This window comes from Colobus angolensis, unplaced genomic scaffold, assembly GCF_000951035.1.
Source record: "Colobus angolensis palliatus isolate OR3802 unplaced genomic scaffold, Cang.pa_1.0 Scaffold292, whole genome shotgun sequence".
Lineage (NCBI taxonomy): Eukaryota > Metazoa > Chordata > Mammalia > Primates > Cercopithecidae > Colobus > Colobus angolensis.
Window position 1 is genome coordinate 415351 of NW_012116177.1, and position 23562 is coordinate 438912.

The 23562-nt window shown below is 36.8% G+C and overlaps 1 protein-coding gene across 3 annotated transcripts in view; it reads left to right on the top strand.

The window, feature by feature from the left end:
- The window catches only part of CCDC148 (coiled-coil domain containing 148), a 274146-nt gene that overhangs the window by 84365 nt on the left and 166219 nt on the right, over positions 1–23562 (top strand). The window contains exons 3-7 of one of the 3 annotated variants that reach the window (XM_011949185.1): positions 2757–2819; positions 10251–10372; positions 17427–17530; positions 21996–22078; positions 22283–22434. In XM_011949185.1, the coding sequence (XP_011804575.1) occupies positions 2768–2819; positions 10251–10372; positions 17427–17530; positions 21996–22078; positions 22283–22434 (513 nt within the window). In that variant the 5' untranslated portion in view covers positions 2757–2767. The remainder of the gene's footprint in view (positions 1–2756; positions 2820–10250; positions 10373–17426; positions 17531–21995; positions 22079–22282; positions 22435–23562) is intronic. The other 2 variants (XM_011949186.1, XM_011949187.1) reach the window with 2 other exon arrangements.

The window sequence follows — 23562 nt, forward strand, 5'->3', positions numbered from 1 at the left end:
TCTCTTTTGATCTTTGATGGTTTAAAGTCTGTTTTATCAGAGACTAGGACTGCAACCCCTGCTTTTTTTTGTTCTCCATTTGCTTGGTTGATCTTCCTCCATCCCTTTATTTTGAGCCTATATGTGTCTCTGCATGTGAGATGGGTCTCCTGAATACAGCAAACTGATGGATCTTGACTCTTTATCCAATTTGCCAGTCTGTGTCTTTTAATTGGACCATTTAGTTCACTTACATTTAAGGTTAATGTTGTTATGTGTGAACTTGATCCTGTCATTGTGATATTAGGTGGTTATTTTGCTCGTTAGTTGATGCAGTTTCTTCCTAGCATCGATGGTCTTTACATTTTGGCATGTTTTTCAATGGCTGGTACTGGTTGTTCCTTTCCATGTTTCATGCTTCCTTCAGGAGCTCTTGTAGGGCAGGTCTGGTGGTGACAAAATCTCTAAACATTTGCTTGTCTGTAGAGGATTTTATTTCTCCTTCACTTATGAAAGTTAGTTTGGCTGGATATGTAATTCTGGGTTGAAAATTCTTTTCTTTAAGAATGTTGAATATTGGCCCCCAGTCTCTTCTGGCTTGTAGAGTTTCTGCTGAGAGATCTACTGTTAGTCTGGTGGGCTTCCCTTTGTGGGTAACCTGACCTTTCTCTCTGGCTGCCCTTTACATTTTTTCCTTCGTTTCAACTTTGGTGAATCTGACAATTATGTGTCTTGGAGTTGTTCTTCTCCAGGAGTATCTTTCTGTTGTTATCTGTATTTCCTGAATTTGAGTGTTGGCCTGCCTGATTAGGTTGGGGAAGTTCTCCTGGGTAATATCCTGCAGAGTGTTTTCCAACTTGGTTCCATTTTCCCGGTCACTTTCAGGCACACCAATCAGACATAGATTTGGTCTTTTCACATAATCCCATATTTCCTGGAGGCTTTGTTCATTTCTTTTTCCTCTTTTTTCTCTAGACTTCTCTTCTCACTTCATTTCATTCATTTGATCTTCAATCATTGATACTTTCTTCCAGTTGATCGAGTTGGTTACTGAAGCTTGTGCATTTGTCATGTATTTCTCGTGTCATGGTTTTTATCCCTATCAGTTGGTTTATGGCCTTCTCTGCATTGATTATTCTAGTTATCCATTCTTCCATTCTTTTTTCAAGATTAGTTTCTTTGTGCTGGGTACATAGTTCCTCCTTTAGCTCTGAGAAGTTTGATCGACTGAAGCCTTCTTCTCTCATCTCATCACAGTCATTCTCTGTCCAGCTTTGGTCTGTTGCTGGCGATGAGCTGCGTTCCTTTGGAGGGGGAGATGTGCTCTGATTTTTTGAATTTCCAGCTTTTCTGCCCTGCTTTTTCCCCATCTTTGTGATTTTATCTGCCTTTGGTCTTTGAAGATGGTGATGTACTGATGGGGTTTTGCTATGGGTGTCGTTTCTGTTAGTTTTCCTTCTAACAGTCAGGACCCTCAGCTGTAGGCCTGTTGGAGATTGCTTGAGGTCCACTCCAGACCCTGTTTGCCTGGGTATCAGCAGCAGAGGCTGCAGAAGATAGAATATTGCTGAACAGCAAGAGTTGCTGTCTGATTCTTGCTCTGGAAGCTTCATCTCAGGGGTGTACCCTGCCGTGTGAGGTGTGTGGTGTCGGTCTGCACCTAGTAGGTCATGTCTCCCAGTTAGGCTACTCAGGGGTCAGGGACCCACTTGAGCAGGCAGTCTGTCCATTCTCAGATCTCAACCTCCATGCTGGGAGATCCACTGCTGTCTTCAAAGCTGTCAGACAGGGTCATTTACATCTGCAGAGGTTTCTGCTGCTTTTTGTTTAGCTATGCCCTGTCACCAGAGATAGAGTCTATAGAGTCAGGCAGGCCTCCTTGAGCTGTGGTGGCCTCCACCCAGTTCGAGCTTCCTGGTGGCTTTGTTTACCTACTTAAGCCTCAGCAATGGCGGGTGCCCCTCCCCCGGCCTCACTGCCACCTTGCAGTTAGATCTCAGACTGCTGTGCTAGCAATGAGGGAGGCTCCATGGGTGTGGGACCCTCTGGGCCAGGTGTGGGATATAATCTACCGGTGTGCCGTTTGCTAAGACCCTTGGTAAAGCGCAGTATTAGGGTGGGAGTTACCCGATTTTCCAGGTGTTGTGTGTCTCAGTTCCTCTTGGCTAGGAAAAGGGATTCCCTTCCCCCTTGTGCTTCCCAGGTGAGGCGATGCCTCGCCCTGCTTCAGCTCTTGCTGGTCGGGCTGCACGAGCTGACCAGCACCGATTGTCCAGCACTCCCCATTGAGATGAACCCGGTACCTCAGTTGAAAATGCAGAAATCACCTGTCTTCTGTGTCGCTCACGCTGGGAACTGGAGGCTGGAGCTGTTCCTATTCAGCCATCTTGCTCCGTGTCCCTGCATCTCTATATCTATCAAAAGTGCCATATTACTTGTAATAGAAGTAGTGAATAATTTATTCTTCAATTTAGGTAATTTCTTTCCTCCCAGGAACACAAAATAAAACACATAACAACTTTCTAATAACAAAATTTTTATCAGTCACTGGAACAATCCAGCAGGGGAGGATTAAGAGGGAAAAAATAGGAAAGAGTGGACCAAGAACAAGAAAGGCACGGAAAAACACTAACGGAGGGAGGCTTCTAAGGGCAAGAAAAGCAAATTTTAATAAAATAAAAAGCATTATGGCACCCAGTTACTTCAAGTAACACAGCTTTAAAAACATTTATAAAATAATATTATGAAATTTTAGTTCTCTCTTGTTTCCTTAACAGATACAGAAAAAATGAATCAAAGAGACCGACCATTCATGACAATTCAGAGAAATGATAGCTCAGGTATTTTTCCTACTTCCAACTCTGTTTTATTATTTGCACTGGATTATGTACTTTTGAAATGATATACAATTGGAATGTTGATTTTTCAAATATTTAATAATGGGAAGCTTACTTTCTGGTTACGTTGAATGACTGGCCAGTTCCTTACAATGAGTTTATTTTAATCCTCAACAGTGGTCAGGATACCCTTGCTTTCTTCTTCTTCTTCTTCTTCTTTTTTTTTTATTATACTTTAAGTTCTGGGGAAGGGGAACATGTACAGAACGTGCAGGTTTGTTACACAGGTATACATATGCCATGGTGGTTTGCTGCGCCCAGCATCCCATCATCTACATTAGGTATATCTCCTAATGCTATCCCTCCCCTAGCCCCAACCCCCCAACAGGCCCCAGTGTGTGATGTTCCCCTCCCTGTGTCCATGTGTTCTTATTGTTCAACTACCACTTATGAGTGAGAACATGTAGTGTTTGGTTTGCTGTTCTTGTGTTAGTTTGATAAGAGTGATGGTTTCCAGCTTCATCCATATCCCTGCAAAGGACATGAACTCATCCTTTTTTATGGCTGCATAGCATTCCATGGTGTATATGTGCCACATTTTCTTCAACCAGTCTATCATTGATGAGAATTTGGGTTGGTTCCAAGTCTTTGCTATTGTGAACAGTGCTACAATAAACATACATGTGCATGTGTCTTTATAGTAGAATGATTTATAATCCTCTAGGTATATACCCAGTAATGGGATTGCTGAATCAAATGGTATTTCTGGTTCTAGATCCTTGAGAAATTGCCACACTGTCTTCCACAATGTTTGAACTAATTTACAGTCCCACCAACAGTGTAAACGTGTTCCTATTTCTCCACATCTTCTCCAGCATGTGTTGTTTCCTGATTTTTTAATGATCACTATTCTTTCTAACTGTCATGAAATGGTATCTCACTGTGGTTTTGATTTGCATTTCTCTAATGACCAGAGACGATGAGATTTTTTTTTTTTCATATGTTTGTTGGCTGCATAAATGTCTTCTTTTGAGAAGTGTCTGTTCACCCATTTTTTTGATGAGGTTGTTTTTTTCTTGTAAATTTGTTTAAGTTCTTCGTTGATTCTGGATATTAGCCCTTTATCAGATGGATAAATTGCAAAATTTTTCTCCCATTCTGTAGGTTGCCTGTGCACTCTGATGATAGTTTCTTTTGCTATGCAGAAGCTCTTGGTTTTGATTAGATCCCATTTGTCAATTTTGGCTTTTGTTGCCATTGCTTTTGGTTTTGTAGTCATGAAGTCTTTGCCCATGCCTATGTCCTGAATGGTATTGCCTAGGTTTTCTTCTAGATAGTTATGGTTTTAGGTATTACATTTAAGTCTTTAATCCATCTTGAGTTAATTTTTGTATAAGGTGTAAGGAAGAGATCCAGTTTCAGTTTTCTGCATATGGCTAGCCAATTTTCCCAACACCATTTATTAAATAGGGAATCCTTTCCCCATTTGCTTGCTTTTGTCAGGTGTTTCAAAGATCAGATGGCTTTAGATGTGTGGTTTTATTTCTGAGGGCTCTGTTCTGTTCTGTTGGTCTATATCTCTTTTTTGGTACCAGTCCCATGCTGTTTTGGTTACTGTAGCCTTGTAGTATAGTTTGAAGTCAGGTAGCATGATGCCTGCAGCTTTGTTCTTCTTGCCCAGCATTGTCTTGGGTATGCGGGCTCTTTTTTGGTTCCATAATAGTTTAAAGTATTTTTTTCGGATTCTGTGAAGAAAGTAAATGGTAGCTTGATAGGGATAACATTGAATCTATAAATTACTTTGGGCAGTATGGCCATTTTAACAATATTCATTCTTCCTATCCATGAGCATGGACTATTTTTCCATTTGTTTGTGTCCTCTCTTATTTCCTTGAGTAGTGGCTTGTAGTTCTCTGTGAAGAGGTCCTTCACATCACTGTAAGTTGTATTCCTAGGTGTTTTACTCTCTTTGTAGCAATTGTGAATGGGAGTTCACTCATGATTTGGCACTCTATTATTGGTGTATAGGAATGCCTGTGATTTTTGCACATTGATTTTGTATCCTGAGACTTTGCTGAAGTTGCTTATCAGCTTAAGGAGATTTTGGGCTGAGAAGATGGGGTTTTCTAAATGTACAATCATGTCATCTGCAAACAGAGACAATATAACTTCCTCTCTTCCTATTTGAATACCCTTTATTTCTTTCTCTTGCCTGACTGCCCTGGCCAGAACTTCCAATACTATGTTGAAGTGGAGTGGTGAGAGAGGGCATCCTTGTCTTGTGCCAGCTTTCAAAGGGAATGCTTCCAGTTTTTGCCCATTCAGTATGATATTGGTTATGGGTTTATCATAAATAGCTCTAATTATTTTGAGATCTGTTCCAGCAATACCTAGTTTATGGAGAGCTTTAGCATGAAGGGCTGTTGAATTTTATCAAAGGCCTTTTCTGCATCTATTGAGATAATCACGTGGTTTTTGTCATTGGTTCTGTTTATTTGATGGATTATGTTTATTGATTTGCATTATGTTGAACCAGCCTTGCATCCCTGGAATGAAGCTGACTTGATCATGGTGGATAAGCTTTTTGACGTGCTGCTGGATTCGGTTTGCCAGTATTTTATTGAGGATTTTTGCATTGATTTTCATCAGGCCTGAAATTTTCTTTTTTTGTTGAGTCTCTGCCAGGTTTTGGTATCAGGATGATGCTGGCCTTATAAAATGAGTTAGGGAGGATTCCCTCTTTTTCTATCATTTGGAGTAGTTTCAGAAGGAATGGTACCAGTTCCTCTTTGTACCTTTGTAGAATTCAGCTGTGAATCCAACTAGTCCTGGACTTTTTTTGGTTGGTAAGCTATTAATTACTGCCTCAATTTCAGAACTTGTTATTGTTCTATTCAGAGATTCAACTTCTTCCTGGTTTCGACTTGGGAGGGTGTATGTGTCCAGGAATTTATACATTTCTTCTAGATTTTCTAGTTCATTTACACAGAGGTATTTATAGTATTCTCTGATGGTAGTTTGTATTTCTGTGGGATCAGTGGTGATATACCCTTTATCATTTTTTATTGTGTCTATTTGATTCTCCTCTTTTTTCTTCTTTATTAGTCTGGCTAGTGGTCTATTTTGTTAGTTTTTTTCAAAAAACCAGCTCCTGCATTCATGGATTTTTTTGAAGAGTTTTTCTTGTCTCTATCTCCTTCATTTCTGCTCTGATCTTAGTTATTTCTTGTCTTCTGCTAGCTTTTGAATGTGTTTGCTCTTGCTTCTCTAGTTCTTTTAATTGTGATATTAGGGTGTCAATTTTAGATCTTCTCCATGCTTTCTCTTGTGGGCATTTAGTGAGATAAATTTCCCTCTAAACACTGCTTTAAATGTGTCCCAGAGATTCTGGTACATTGTGTCTTTGTTCTCACTGGTTTCAAAGAACTTATTTATTTCTGCCTTAATTTTGTTACTTACCCAGTAGTCATTCAGGAGCAGGTTGTTCAGTTTCCATGTAGTTGTGTAGTTTTGAGTGAGTATCTTAATCCTGAGTTCTAATTTGATTGCACTGTGATCTAAGAGACTGTTATGATATCCATTCTTCTGCATTTGCTGAGGAGTGTTTTACTTCCAACTCTGTGGTCAATTTTAAAGTAAGTGCGATGTGGTGCTGAGAAGAATGTATATTCTGTTGAAAGCTGTCTATTAGGTATGCTTGGTCCAGAGCTGAGTTCAAGTCCTGAATATCCTTAATTTTCTGTCTTGTTGATCTATCTAATATTGACCGTGGGGTGTTAAAGTCCGCCATTATTATTGTGTGGAGTCTGTCTCTTTGTAGTTCTCTAAGAACTTGCTTTATGAATCTGTATTGGGTGCATATATATGTAGGATAGTTAGCTCTTCTTGTTGCTTTGATCTCTTTAGCATTATGTAGTGCCCTTCTTTGTCTCTTTTGATCTTTGTTGTTTTAAAATCTGTTATGTCACAGACTGGGATTGCAACCCCTGGTTTTTTTTTTTTTTCTTTTGCTTTCCATTTGCTTGGTAAATATTCCTCCATCCCTTTATTTTGAGCCTGTGTGTATCTTTGCACGTGAGATGGATCTCCTGAATAGAGCACACTGTTGGATCTTCACTCTTTATTCAGTTTGTCAGTCTGTGTTTTTAACTGGGGGCATTTAGCCCATTTACATTTAAGGTTAGTATTGTTATGTGTGAATTTGATCCTGTCATCATGATGCTAACTGGTTATTTTGTCTGTTAGTTGATGCAGTTTCTTCATAGTGCCGATGGTCTTTACAATTTGGTATGTTTTTGCAGTGGCTGGTACTGGTTGTTCCTTTCTGTATTTAGTGCTTCCTTCAGGAGCTCTTGTAAGGCAGGCCTGGTGGTGACAAAATCTCTCAGCATTTGCTCGTCTGTAAAGGATTTTATTTCTCCTTCATTTATGAAGCTTAGTTTGACTGGATATGAAATTCTGTGTTGAAAATCTTTTCTTTAAGACTGTTGAATATTGGCCCCCACTGTCTTCTGGCTTGTAGGGTTTCTGCAGAGAGATCCACTGTTAGTCTGATGGGCTTCCCTTTGTGGGTAACCGAACCTTTCTCTCTGGCTGCCCTTAACATTTTTTCCTTCATTTCAACCTTGGTGAATCTGATGATTATGTGTCTTGGGGTTGCTCTTTTGGAGGAGTATCTTTGTGTTGTTGTCTGTATTTACTGAATTTGAATGTTGGCCTGTCTTACTTGGTTGGGGAAGTTCTCCTGGATAATATCCTAAAGAGTGTTTTCTAACTTGGTTCCATTCTCCCTGTCACTTTCAGGTACACCTATCAAATATAGGTTTGGTGTTTTCACATAGTCCCATATTTCTTGGTGGTTTTGTTTGTTCCTTTTCATTCTGTTTTCTCTAATCTTATCTTCACATTTTATTTCATTAAGTTGATATTCAACCTCTGATACCCTTCCTTCTGCTTGATCCATTTAGCTATTGATACTTGTGTATGCTTCATGAAGTTCTTGTGCTGTGTTTTTCAGCTGCATCAGGTCATTTATGTTCTTCTCTAAACTGGTTATTCTAGTTAGCAGTTCAACTAATTTTTTTCAAGGTTCTTAGCTTCCTTGAATTAGAACATGCTCCTTTAGCTCGGGGGAGTTTGTTATTACCCATCTTCTGAAACCTACTTCTGTCAATTCATCAAATTCATTTTCCATCCAGTTTTGTTCCCTTGATGGGCAAGGTGTTGTATCCTTTGGAGGGGAAGAGGCATTCTGGTTTTTAGAATTTTCAGCCTTTTGGCACTGGCTTCTCCCCATCTTCGTGGATTTATCTATCTTTGGTCTTTGATGTTGGTGACCTTTGGCTGGGATTTCTTTTTTGTTGATGTTGATGGTATTCCTTTCTGTTCATTAGGTTTCCTTCTAACAGTCAGGCCTCTCTGCTGCAGGTCTGCTGGAGTTTGCTGGAGGTCCACTCCAGACCCTGTTTACCTGGGTATCACCAGTGGAGGCTGCAGAACAGCAAAGGTTGCTGCCTGTTCCTTCCTCTGGAAGCTTTGTCCCAGAGGGGCACCCGTCAGATGCCAGCTGGAGCTCTCCTGTATGAGGTGTCTGTCTGCCCCTGCAGGGAGGTGTCTCCCAGTCAGAAGACATGAGGGTCAGTTGAGGAGGCAGTCTGACCCCTAGCAGAGCTCGAACAGTGTGCTTGGAGATCCGCTGCAAGGAGCTGACAGGCAGGGAAGTCTAAGTTTGGTGAAGCTGCACTCAGAGCCGCCTGCCCCTTCCTCCAGGTGCTCTGTCCCAGGGTGATGAGAGTTTTATCTATAAGTCCCTGACTGAGGCTGCTGCCTATTTTTCAGAGATGCCCTGCCCAGAGAGGAGGAATCTAGAGAGGTAGTCTGTCTACAGCAGCTTTGCTGAGCTGCAGAGGGTTCTGCCCAGTTGGAACTTCCCTGTGGCTTTGTTTACACTGTGAGAGGGAAATCACCTACTCAAGCCTCAGTAATGGTAGACACCCCTACCCCCACCAAACTCAATCATTCCTGGTCAACTTCAGACTGCTGTGCTGGCAGCGGGAATTTCAAGCCAGTGGTTCTCAGCTTGCTGGGCTCCATGTGGGTGGGATCCACAGAGCTAGACCACTTGGCTCCCTGGCTTCAGCCCCCTTTCCAGGGGAGTGAACGGTTCTGTCTCACTGGCATTCCAGGCACCACTAGGGTATGAAAAAACTCCTGCAGCTAGCTCGGTGTCTGCTGAAATGGCTGCCCGGTTTTGTGCTTGAAACCCAGGGCCCTGGTGGAGCAGGCATTCAAGGGAATCTCCTGATCTGTGGGTTGCAAAGACCATGGGAAAGGAATAGTATTTGAACTGAGGTGCACCATTCCTCATGTCACAGTCCCTCATGACTTCCCTTGGCTAGGGGAGGGAGTTCCCCAACTCCTTGTGCTTCCTGGGTGAGGTAACACCCCACTGTGCTTCAGCTTGCTGTCCGTGGGCTGCACCCACTGTCTAACCAGTCCCAGTGAGATGAGCCAGGTACCTCAGTTGGAAATGCAGAAATCACCCACCTTCTGCATTGATCTAGCTGGGCACTGCAGACTAGAGCTGTTCCTATTTGGCCATCTTGCCAGGTGTCCCTACCCTTGCTTTCTTTCACTGTGATTGGCCTGAAATCATTTGAGAGTTTTCTATAGTCATGTGATCCATGATTTACTTAATAAATCCTAATTACTTTATATGACACAGATGAATTATTCATATAATTGAGGTGGAAGTACATGTTTTGTTTGAGTTACTCAAGTTATTGTATACTTTATGCTACTTGAACTTAGAGTAACCCTTGCTTGTGTTTTGCTTTATCCAAATGGCTCATATCATACCGGACTAGGACATTGTATGCATTTGGATGTAGATTACTCAAACATTTTACATGATTTTAATATTTTTCAATGTATTAAACTTTTAGCTTTCAGTTTCAACCTTTTTTCAAATTTAATTAAAATTATTTTGATTTTTCTAAGTTAAAAATGCATCTATGATTGAAAAATCTATTTATATAATTTGATTTATAATGATGTGATACTTAATTTTAATTTTATTTAAAATTGATGTCTATCACATTTAAATAAAAAGAATGGGTTAACAGTCATCATATTTTATAGCTTGGCATTATAATTTTCTAAAATCTTCAATATACGGTACTAATTTAGCTGAAAGCATTCCCTCTGTACCCTTTCAGAAGTAATGTTGTGCAAGAAATAAAGGGGCTATATTATAATAATTTCTAGAAATAGAGGCCTCAAATATATTATCAATATTGTAATATATTGTTTCTTGTATTTGCTTAAAAATATTTAAAAATAAGATCTGAAGTCGATATGTTGCCCTAATTATATTTTGACTTCCAATAACATGATATTCTTTCTTTGTCATTTTTCTATTTTTATACCTAATAGATAATCTGGTATTGCATATGAAAAATGAGATGAGAAACACCAAGTACAAACCAGTAGACTATCAACAATTGCGTGTATTAACTGAAGCAAAGAAATTAGCTTCTGCCTCTGCAGAGCTAAAGGTTAGAAGTTATGTGTGTATGTGTTTTTCTAGTTCTAGAAAATTGAATTGCTAGAAAGTGTTTACAATGTCAATGTGAAAATAAATGACATTCCAAATAGTTGTTAGAAACTCTCAAGCAGTAATAATAGTGAATAGCAGCTAACATTTATCGAATGCTCTCAGACACCATTATATAGTTTACATGCATTCATGCATTACCCATTTAATGTTCAGAACAACTCTTTGAGGTCTGAATTCAACTTTATTTTTTGAAAGACAGTTATTTTATTAGCTTTCAACAACTTCCAACTTAATCTGAAGAATAAAAATTGTTAGTAATTACCAGCTGCGGACTATTATCTGATTAAGACTCCTTCTCCAACACTATACAAATATGTCCTCAGGTGCTCTCTTTTCTAGAATTCTGTTTTTGGCTTAAAGATATGTTCCAAGCCAGGGTGAACCTAGGCTAGATTTGAAAGGAGATTATGTGCAAGTGATTTTGCACAGTATTTTAGGACCATGTATAGTTTAGGATTATTCACACAGTATGACTTTCTTGTGGAAATAATAGAGTTCATTAAAAACAGTATTTTCATTACTTGACTGCGGTAAAAAACAGATTAGGTGAAGCAACTTGTTACATAATTTGCATGTTGTTTGTATTCACAATTTTCATGGTTTGTTCATTTTGCCTTTTATTGTTAATACCTTTTTTTATAGAAGACAATTGTTATGATTTCAAAGCACATTTGATACTCTATTCTGGAGAGATTACCATATATTCATGGGCTATATCTCCTCAAACTAAGGCAACCACTTAAAAGCCAGGGCATTATTTATTTGGTTTATCTAACTTTAAAATAAGTTAATGTTATGGGAACATTCAAAGAAATTTTGTGGTAAAGTCACTTATATTACTATCATCCTAACAAAACTTTTCATATTCCTGACTTCTGTTTATTGTACACATATATATAAACATAAACATAATACGCATTTTATTTTTCCCATGATAAGCATAGACATGAAATCATGTATACTTTTCTCCCTAACAGTCTGTCACATAATCTTTTAAATACTTAATTGTTCAAGCCAGTACATATTTATTATGTGTCTACTATTTGCCTTGAAGATACAATGGTAAGCAAAATACAGCCCTTACCTTTATGAAATTTACTGTTTGCTGGGGGAGGGAGAGGAGTCAGTGTTTATCAAATAAGCCTGGAAGCAAAATTATCCCAAGTATAAACTGCAATAAAAACCATGCTGTATGGTGTATAATAGGATTTGATCTTCACTGAGTGGTTAGGGAAGGCTTTTCTGAGGAAGGGATATTGGAATTGGGATCTCAAGGCCAATAAAGTACAAAGTTACAATGAGATAGGAAGAATCAGTTCTGGTGTTCTATTGCACAGTAGGGTGAGGATGAATAACAGTAAGGTATTGTATATTACAAAACAGAAGAAAGGCTGTTGAATATACTCCCCACAAAGAAATGATAAATGCATGCGACGATGGCCGTGCTAAATACCCTGATTTAATGTATATTTTTATATAACGTATATATGTATCAAAACATCAAATTGTGCCCATAAATATGCACGATTACAATATGTCAATTAAAAATATAATACAAAAGAATTAACTAGGTAAAAACAGGAGTGACAAGTACTCCGAAGAGAAAATGATCCATGCATTATCCCACCCCAATTTTTAGATATTTGAGATGTACCCAATTTTGTGGTAATAGAAATTATGCTACTTCAAGCATAGAGACTTTTCATGTTTTAGAATCCTCTACTGTCATGGGAAAAATTCCCATGATTGGGACATCTGGATCAAAAGTGTGAGTGTTTTTTAATGTTTTTGAGACCTGTTACCAAGTTTCTTTCCCAAGGTATTGTTTTAATGAAGATACCAAACAAATGTATTCTCTACACCCTTGTCAGTATTGGAATAGATAAATAAATATTCATGTAGGTATATATACACACTTATATTTCTAATACCATCCATCCATCCATCCATTCGAGATGTACCAAAAAAGACATTTTGACTGAATGTAGAATGGTTGAGTGTTAAAATCAGTAGTTTGTCAAAGTGAATTTCTCTTTGGTGATAGACTCATTATGAAAGAATCAATATATTTCAGATTTTTAATTATTATTGTGGTCTTTATAGTTTGATATCAAGTGCAGGAACAGTAATTTCTCAGCACTGTCAGCCACTGGATTGCTACTCTGGTCACTGTATTTACATATTTGTGCGGTTAAACAGATGCTCACGTTCAACTGGCATTTTAAATAACATCAGTAACCTTTTTGTTCATAGCGGAATGTAATTCAGGAAGAAGCTTTTCTAGAAATAACTGTGTACCTGGGATTCATAGCTTGGCAAATCTCAAAAAAATCTCTTGTCTTTAACTAATGAAAACGGTTCACAGTCTGTAGCAATCATTTTGACAAGCTTTTGCTTCCATTTTCAGTCTCCGTAGATTCATGATGATAAGGAATTGTCCTTTTAAAGCATTTTGGGATGTCTGTTGTTTTGAATTTCGGTTAGTGAGAACAAAATGTGTCCTAGGTACTTCATCATTTTCTAACACTTGCTTTTTTTTCTTCATGCAGTTTTCATTTTTTATTATATCTGGATTAAGGAAAATGCATTGGGAATATTGTTGTACATTATTTTTTGGAGTCTTCCCTTCTAATTTAATTTAGAGGTGGCAAGTTGACATTTTGCTTTTAATTTATTCTTGTAAGTTGTGAACAATTGCCAAATAGGACTTTTTCTTAAAAGACTCATGGCTTAAGTGGAATTAAAGAAATGGAAATTAAATACAACTCAAAGTTTTTTTTTAATGTCCTGAATGCTAAGATAAAAAATAGTCCACACTAACTAGAATTATGATTATAATAGTATCTCTGTTATTCTTTCATATATTACTTGAATTAAAAATATATAGGCTCAAAAAGAATATATTATTATTTTTAATGTTTCATAGCTAACACATTCTCTCTTAATATTTGTATTAATTATTGGCCTACTTCCCTGTTTATTTTACCATTTAAATGCACTCTTTTTTTAGACATGTAATTTACAGTTTTAATAATCATTGTTAATTATTACAGCACTTTTCTCTGGCAATATTAAACATATTTAAATAAAATGATAAAATATTAACATTTAAAGCACATAAAGAGATTATTGCTTCAAGTTACATCTAGAATGCATAGTTACTTGTCTGATTTGTACTACTGATATTATTAAGAAGCTAGATGTGATGGTCATTTATATAATCACTGTGTCATTGATCATGCACAATTTCTGGGATGCCAACCATATAAGACTGAAGTGGACAGTCAGTGATCTAGTCTTTCAAAGGCTGAGATTGAACCTGAAGACAAATAATAGAGTTGGACTAAAAACTGAGACCAATTTTGGTACATTGTGTGTAACTGTTCATTCCCAGTGTATTAACTGTTAAAGAGATCTTTGCAATTATTTTAAAATTTGAATTTCTTTGCTTAGATAATTCTTGTACAGCTCAAGCCTTTATTAATTCTTTTAAAAATGTTATAGAAAATTATAAACATATGAACAATTGGATTGAATGGTATAGTGAATCTCCATGTCACATCATTCAGCTTCTACAATGATCAACTTTTGACCATTGTTTCCTCTATACTCCTACCCACAAACCACCCCCTGTGCCAGATTGTTTTGAAGCAAATCACAGACATCATAATATTTCACCCATAAATATTTCAACATGTATTGCTGAAATAATAAAGATTTTTTAAAAGCCTATAATACTATTACCATGTCTAAAAATGTTATTGTCTTAATAATTTCAAATATGTAGTGTTAAATGTTCCTGATTATCTCAAAAATTTTGTCTTAAAGTTTATTTAAATCAGCTTCTAGATATGATCTGTACATTATAACTTTTTTTTTAGATTTTCTCCTCTATCCTCTTGTATTTTGTAATTTATTTTTTGAAGAAATTGTATTGTTTGTCTTATAGTCTGAATTAGGCAGATTACATCCTGGTGGTGCCATTCAACATGTTTTTCTGTTTCTTGTGTTTCCAGTAAATTGATAGTTATATTTAGGGACTTGATCAGATTCAAGTTCAGTTAATTTTGGCAAGAACACTTATTGATGGAAGTTTTGTGCTCTAATCTTTCTCTATTACAAATGGTACTGCAGTGAATAGCTTTGTGCATATATCTTTTATACTTTCACCAATATAGTTTTCAGATGAATTTCTATAAATGAAGCTGCTAGGTCACCGGATAAATCCATGTGAAATCTTGTGATACATCTCCAAATTCCCTTCTATGGGGGTTGTATCACTTTGTATTCCCACTAGCAATATTAGAGGGAACATGCTTTCTTTAGTTTCACAGAGTGTTTTGTTAAACAATTGAGTTTTTGCCAACCCGATAAATGAGAAATTGCATCTTACTGTAGATTTTTTTTCTTTTTATTTGTGTTAACGGTTCTTTATTGAGTTATAACTCACATGTAGTAAAATGTATATATCTCAAACGTACATCCCAGTGACATTTGACAAACATATACATACATGTAACCAGTTGTCTACTAGTTATTGACATCTGTCTCAAAAGATGGATCTTCTGGTTCAAAGGACTTTTGTAATATTTCAAGATGCCTATTTAGGTTTTATTATCTTGGACCATCACAATAAGCCATACACAGGAAACCCCTGGTTTCTAAGTCTTTTGTGAATTCATTGTTTTGTCATTTTTCCAGAGTATTTTTGAATCGTCAGCATTCTGCACAAATTATCATCCACCCTAAGTATTGACTTTATACGGCATATTGCCCAGTAAAATGAATTGGAATCACCTAGACATCTCTCTGTTGGTAAAGATAGAACTTTAAATCTTTTTGCTCTTTTTAAGACTTTATTTTTTTTTTTTCATTTTTAGCCCAAGGATAGAAGTGGAACCAATGAGTGAATTTATAAAAAAATCAGTGTGTTGTGCAAAATATTGGAATTGTCTAGTGAAAAATATTAGCTTTATTTTGACTTTTATTGTCTACGTAATTGGACTTTCCCTGAGCCCAAAGGCGAGAGCATTGATTTTTTTTACAAACTATAAAAATGCGTCCCCGTCTTTCACCAATGTATTTTAATTTTTTTGTACAATGGGTACCAAATATGCCAAAGAAATCTAATTTTAAAAGTTGTATCTGTTACAACAGACTTTAGATACTGTGTATGGTAAATGACTAGAATGAGTTTTAAGCATTCTTAAAGTGAACATTAAAATGTCAGATTTTAGAAATACTGTGTACTTGTATTTTTTGGTAGGTAAAATAGAGACTGCTGAATGTTTTTCTGCAGTGTCCTGTGTTTTTAAAAATGTACTTCCCTCCTAAATTTTATAATTGCAACACCCTTAAGACCTTCTTAGGAAAATATTTGACTTTGACTTTGTAGTTTTTAAAAGTAATCTTTGGGTTGTTTTCTTATATCCCTAATTTTGAATCAGTAACCAGAACAGCAGAAAGATAAACTCAAGGTTAAAGCAATCAGTGAATGACGGCTGGAAATAGCATGCATTATAAAGATTCCTTTTTAGAACTTGTCTTCTGAAGTCTTTACATCTCCAGTATTGATCTTTTAAAGCTTGTAGGGTACTAAGTGCTTTAACAGCAGAGAAATTATGAAATGTGTGTATTTCATCAAGTTTCTGATTTACAATTTTGTAGTTTAAAATTGTTAATATGGAATACTTGAGTTTGGAGTATGCATAAGTATAAGTTAGAGTCTAACCAGGGAACAGACGTCACTTGAGGATTCAGAGTAGAGGGATTTTTAATGTAGGAAGATGGTTATGCAGGTGATAGCACTGAGAAGGCAGAGGACTGGGAGGCAATACAGAAGTTGACAAGTACAGGAAGTCACTGCCATCTGTAGGTCAGAGGGACATACAGAAGAAACAAGGCCATGCCACATTCCTGGGGTGAGGTTACCCAGAGATAGTTGGAACATAGCAGAACTGTTCAGAGAAAAGTTGGGGCAATGGACATGAGCAAATGCTCCTGGAGACCCTGTGAGAGTAGAGAAGGCAAGATGATGTAATCCTTCGGCTTCTCCTTTCTTCCCTGCCTTCAGTCTCCCATGCCAGGGTCTTGCTTTGGCTGAAGCCAACTGATAGGGGTGCCTGAGAAACACAGGCTGCTCTGTGAGATGGAGCAGATCAGGCAAACAGCCAGAAATGGATCTAAGGCAAACAGATCCAGGGCTGATACAACCTTTCAGCTGAAACCCAAAAGCATTCATTATGTGCTACATTTTAAAAAAGTCATAAAATTGAGGAAAAATTAAGCTCAGTTGAAAATTTAGATTACAATGCTATGTGATTTTTCATATTCCTTTAAGTATCATCAAATAAATATTTGCTTAAATTAAAAAATTTTGTTTACAAAGATGTACATAGAGTTGAAAGATTAAAATTGTGTGTTCAAGGTCATATTTCTAGTAAATGTCGAAGCCAGGCCTTCTAAAAACTTATCTAATGAATCTTTCCCATCTTATGCTGAGGGATAAACCAATCTAAACATCAAGGTTCTTTGTTACTCTGATGTTTATGAGCTTTATGATCTTGATGACATCTTTTAACTTTTCATACATTCAATAAATATTGTCCCCCAAAAACGTGAATAAAGATGCCTATTATACCTGACAGGGAGATAAACCCGAAAGGGCAGAAATGAGACCTCTTGAAAAATTTTCTGGGGTGATATGAATTAAGGTATTATTTATTTCATGTATGGAAAATAGAATGACTTCACTTTTAATAAGTACTTTAAAAACAGTTCTTAAGGTTGTCAGTATTCCTAACCATTTTTCTTTCTCCTCCCTGCTTTAAGAAACCAAACTTATTTTAGGTAGATTTTGTGTTAGAAGATGCACTAATAAGAATTTAACAAGAGCAACTATTTAACTTAGAAAATTCAGATTAAACATTTCTTTGTGAAAAACACATTCTGAAATCTTTGAAGTTGCTCCTCTTTTGTTCCTTTAAATCTAGATCAGAAAAGCAATGTTGACTTCAAAGATATCCAAAGAACAAACACTAATAAAACAACACAAGCAAGTGTGGTGGCAGGAATACCAGAGACTGAATGAAGTCAGGTAAGAACTGGGGGAAATAGTTAAGAACACGTAGGAATGACTAGGAATCGCACTTATCTTGTCAGATGTTCTATAATGTTCCATGTTAATTAACCATTGCAATAAAAGATTTAAAGTTACAGCTTGAATGTGAGTTAAATTAAAATCCTTTCATTTCCTCAGCTTAATCTGAAATCCAGTGAATATATTAATATGGCTTTTGCCTCCTTTCGGAAAGAAGATAATCTTCTATATGTGCCAATCACTTCCACACTCCCACTCTCATACTTGTATTTACTTGTATCATACTTAGCATATTGGATTATAATGTTTTGGTTACGTGTTTTTTCTTCCCTATAAAGTGGTAGAGATCCTATCACAGGCAAACATCCCATCATATTCATTTTTATATAGTAGAATACGTAGGAGAGATGTAAATGCTTTTAATACATGGATGACCTAATGAACAAGGAGTTCAAGTCGCAAATGGTTTCTGGGTTTAACTGCATCATTACTAACTTACTCAATTTTGCTTTTTGACTTTTGTTATTATTTCCAGCAGTCACATAAAGATAAATTAAAATGAAATATTGATTCTACAGTTGATCTTCCTTGTAATCTTTGAAAAATTAGGTTTTTTCAAAAGTCAAGGCAAAAAAGGCAGATGTGTTTCTCCTTCATTTATAGCATATATATTTGTTTCAGTGATGATGTTTATAAAGTGTGCTTTTAAAATGTGCATTTTAAAACATTTATATCAAAAGAGGTAATTTCTGTGGTCTTATTCTAAGTAAAGTTTCTAAATACCATTAACTTTACTTTTGACTTAGGTATTTTTCATGTTGATGAGTTTCTTATTCTGGCAGGTGACTCCTCTGTGAAGTAGAAGGCTTATAATTGAAAGTGGTTTTACATTATTGTGTAACTTAAAACATAGAAAAACAAAGTTATATGGATTTCATCACCATACATCTACTATAAAAACAATGAAATTAGACCCATCCTATCCCTCAAAATCACCTTTTGTGGAGAGAATGTTTGAGCCCATTGGAATTTTTTTTTTGAAAATGTGCATAACTTGAAACATGACAAAAAGGAAAGCCATTAGGAAGCTTTAATTATCGTGTTCACTGATTGTAAAGGAATGTAAAGGAAGACACTGGGTAAAGTTTTTTTTTTTTTTTTTAATCTTGGTTAGTCCACATCTTTCTTACTGTGTATATTAAGTTGTTCTTAAGCTAGGTAGAAGAGATGTATATATATCATGATGGAAAATAATTCTTTTGGCTGACCTGGAATGACACAAAGAAAATGGAGGTGGGGAACACTTAGGTAATGATAACCTTAATGTCTCAGAACTTCTAAGGGCTGAAAATTGGACAAAATGAAGAATTCCAGGATAAGTTTCTGTGTTATTCTAGAATGCAGGCTAATTTCAATTTGTGTTCAATGCTACTGAAAACTAACAGCAATAGGAGATAAGTTAGAGAAATGACTACCTTGTGGAGAATTTAGGGCCACCAACAAATTAGAAGTAGTTAAAGTCCTAACAGTGTTTGTCAACCTTTAGAAATCGACATCCCCTTTTAATAAATAAGATTCTATGCCTTACCGTAAAAGACAACGTTTAAGAATCTCAGGCAGGCAGAGGATAAGGGCCTACAATGACACCTAACGTTTGTTAGGTAATTTAATATGTGCCAGGTAATACTAGGTTTGGCAAAAGCCACAATTATTTTTGCACCAACTGAATATGTTAAGTCCTTTACATGTTTTATCTCCTTTAATATTTACAATGACCCTGCAAAGTAGTAGTTATTGCTGTCTCAGTTTTACAAATGAGAATCTTGTGTCTCAGATGATGAAAGTCATTTGTAGATCATAAATAACCTAGTCTGTGTGGAGCTGGGATTGGAACGTTTGCCCCTAACGTCTGTGCTCTATGACCTTGGAGTTGAGTAGCTTTTTCCTTTTTCTACAGGGTTCTGTTTACGTCAGCTGAGATCCAACTGGTCTAGCCTTGCTGGCAAAAACAAAAGAAGTTTTGCCAGGGTGTGATGGTGCATACCAGTAGTCCCAGCTACTTGGGAGGCTGAGGCAGGAGGATCACTTGAGCCTAGGTGTTCAAGTCTGCAGTGCGTTATGATTGCACCTGTGAACAGCTACTGCACTCTAGCCTGGGCAACATCGTGAGACCCCATGTCTAAAAACAACAAAACAAAATGAAAACAAGTTGCCAAATTTTAATCTTTGTAATCTGTACTAAGAAAACTAGACAAAATTTGCAAATGTAAAATTATGTTTAATATTTATATTTGTACCATTTTATTTAAATTGTGTTATGCTTAATGAGACTATACCCCTTGAGATTTTTGATATACTTTCCCAGAGGTACTTTCTCCATTGTTTCATTCTGGTACCACAAAGAATCCCTTAAGTTTTTGTGTGCTCCTTTGCCCAGATGATGTAATAATCTACTCAGTGCAACCACCTGCAAATAAGACACCCGGTGAAGGGCATTTTTGGGTCTTCAGGTGTCTATCTGGTACAGGTTCTTATCCTTCCAGAGAGGTGCCAAAGTTCTAGGTGGAGAATCAGTCTCCTCAGAACATCAAAAATTACCCATGTCTTCATTTTTTTGGCAGTTTATATGCTCTGTTATGACTTTCTGGGTGCAGAGCTAGATGGTTTTTAAGTGCTATGTTTTTGGTTAAACAAATCTGTTCTGGAATAACTTCTGGTTTGACTCAACCATTATGCACTCATCCTCCATGTAACAGTTGCAAATGTGATCTTAAAAATATTTCTGGCAGAAACTACCTGCTGGAAAAATAGACAGTGAGGTATCATTTACAATATCACCCCTCCTTTATACATTCAAACAAAAACCAAATCCTTGCCCCATGTAAATTGGCTTAGAAAATTATGACACAGCACTTTGGGAGGCTGAGGCAGGTGAATCACCTGAGGTCAGGAGTTTGAGACTAGCCTAGCCAACATGGTGAAATCCTGTCTCTGCTAAAAATACAAAAATTAGCCAGGCATGATGGCGCGTACCTGTAGTCCCAGCTACTCGGGAGGCTGAGGCAGGAGAATCGCTTGAACCCAGGAGGTGGAGGTTGCAGTGAGCTGAGATCATGCCACTGCACTCCAGCCTGGGCAACCCAATAAGACTCCTTCTCAAAAAAAAAAAAAAGAATGACACATACATAAAATGGAATACTGTGGAATTGTTAAATGACAATTATGAAAACTATTTAGAAATATCTAAAAGAAAATTAGTGTTAGTAAAAAAAAAAAAACCCACAATATAAAATGTTAAGTATGCCATGTTATGACCATGTGAAATATATCTACATGTAGATGAGGGCTAGAAACTTATCTGGAAAAATAAAAATAATAATTATATTAAAGGATTATAATTGCTGCTTTTTAATTTTATACCATTTTAATACTGTAATAATCATGATAAAATTCTTTTCTTTTCTATGATTTAATTGAATCTGCCATAAGCAAGGAGTAGACTATAATATTTGTGGATACCCATTTCGAGTTAGTTATGGTTTTATTCTAAAAAATGACTCTATTTTTAAAATATATAGGCCAGGTATGGTGGCTCACACCTGTAATCCCAGCACTTTGGGAGGCCAAGGTAGGCAGATCACCTGAGGTCAGGAGTTCAAGACCAGCCTGGCCAACATAGTGAAACCCTGTCTCTACTAAAAATACACGCACACACACAAATTAGCTAGGTGTGGTGGCACATGCCTGTAGTTCCACCTGCTCGGGAGGCTTAAGCATGAGAATCACTTGAACTCAGGAGACAGAGGTTGCAGTGAACCGAGATTGTGCCGCTGCACTCCAGCCTGAGTGACCAAGGGAGACTCGGTCAAAAAATATATATATATATTATTATATATATTTTATGTATATATGTACATACTTGTGTACACATATATATGTATACATATATAAGCTCATGAAGATTTGTTATATTAGTATATTAAAAATAAAGTATACTTCCACCTCTGCGATTCAGGGTCTCATTCTTTCTGAACTTTAAAAATTACCTCCTTGTTGGTCTAGGTTTGTCTGACCAACATATTCCCTCTCATATTCCATCTCTGTTGTTCACATCTCCTTCTGCTCTATCTTGCTGTCTTGGGAATCTTTCTGAAACATGGATCTGAGGAAGTGAGGTCAGCCTACCGACCTTCAGTGCTTCCCAATGCCCCAGGCTCTCTCCACACGCAATGCTAGGACCTGCTGTGGGCTGGCCTTTGCTCACGCTGTTTCTTCTGTCTGAGCCTGTGCATCTATCTCAGTGTCTAGCAAGGACTCAAGCCATGTTAGGAATTTAGTACATGGTTTAAATAAATGAATGGATGACAAAGCCATCTTAGATTAAATATCTCTTTGGTTATTTTTTAAAAAGCTAGATGTATGTTTATGATTGTAACATTTATTAAGATCACATCTATTTCAGATGTAAAATGGAATCTGAAATAAAATCCCTTCTCAATGAAGAAAACATTGGAAATGAATGTCTTTGTGACCTTACAAATTTTGGTAAGATTTGTTTAATCCTATATTTAAAGGAGAGTTTTATTTTGAAGAATGAAAATGGGCCACTCACTTCATGTTCTTTTAATATTAACTGCCGTTAGTTTTTTTCTAAAGGAATCCCCAAATAAATCTGTACTCTAATCATGTGTTCTTGGAGACACTTAAAATAATAATGTGTTCCTTTGATTCCATTTTGTTTCACCATAGAGCAAGAGCTATCAGAACAATGGTGCACATATCTTAAAAATGTGATAAATCCTGTTCAGCAGCTGAGAGCAGATCTAAAATACAGACAGCATCACACTTTGCAGCATTCACACCCACATATTGAGTGTAACTCCGTGAAAGTATTGGAAGAGGTTAGTATGTTACCTTTATTTTCGATAATGTAATACTTCATTTTTATCCCAACTAGAAGAGTTTGAGAAAAGAAACAACATGTGTGACTTGTGTATTAGTTAATATTAATATGTAATTAATATTTAAATAGGTCAGCTAATTCTATCCGCTAAATATTTTTTGAGTTATTCTTTTATATGTGTGTATATATATATTTTTATTATACTTTAAGTTGCAGAGTACACGTGCACAACGTGCAGGTTTGTTACGTATGTATACATGTGCCATGCTGGTGTGCTGCACCCATTAATTCGTCGTCATTTACATTAGGTATATCTCCTAATCCTATCCCTCCCCACTTCCCCCACCCCACGACAGGCCCCCAGTGTGTGATGTTCCCCTTCCTGTGTCCAAGTGTTCTCATTGTTCAATTCCCACCTATGAGTGAGAACATGCGGTGTTTGGTTTTCTGTTCTTGCAATAGTTTGCTGAGAATGATGGTTTCCAGCTGCATCCATGTCCCTGCAAAGGACATGACTTCATCCTTTTTTATGGCTGCATAGTATTCCATGGTGTATATGTGCCACATTTTCTTAATCCGGTGTGTCATTGATGGACATTTGGGTTGGTTCCAAGTCTTTACTATTGTGAATAGTGCCGCAATAAACATACGTGTGCATGTGTCTTTATAGTAGCATGATTTATAATCCTTTGGGTATATACCCAGTAATGGGATGGCTGGGTCAAATGGTATTTCTAGTTCTATATCCTCGAGGAATTGCCACACTGTCTTCCACAATGGTTGAACTAGTTTACAGTCCCACCAGCAGTGTCAAAGTGTTCCTATTTCTCCATATCCTCTCCAGCACCTGTTGTTTGCTGAATTTTTAATGATTGCCATTCTAACTGGTGTGAGATGATATCTCATTGTGGTTTTGATTTGCATTTTTCTGATGGCCAGTGATGATGAGCATTCTTTCATGTGTCTGTTGGCTGCATAAATGTCTTCTTTTGAGAAGTGTCAGTTCATATCCTTTGCCTACTTTTCGACAGGGTTGTTTGTTTTTTTCTTGCGAATTTGTTTGAGTTCTTTGTAGGTTCTGGATATTAACCCTTTCGTCAGATGAGTAGATTGCAAAACTTTTCTC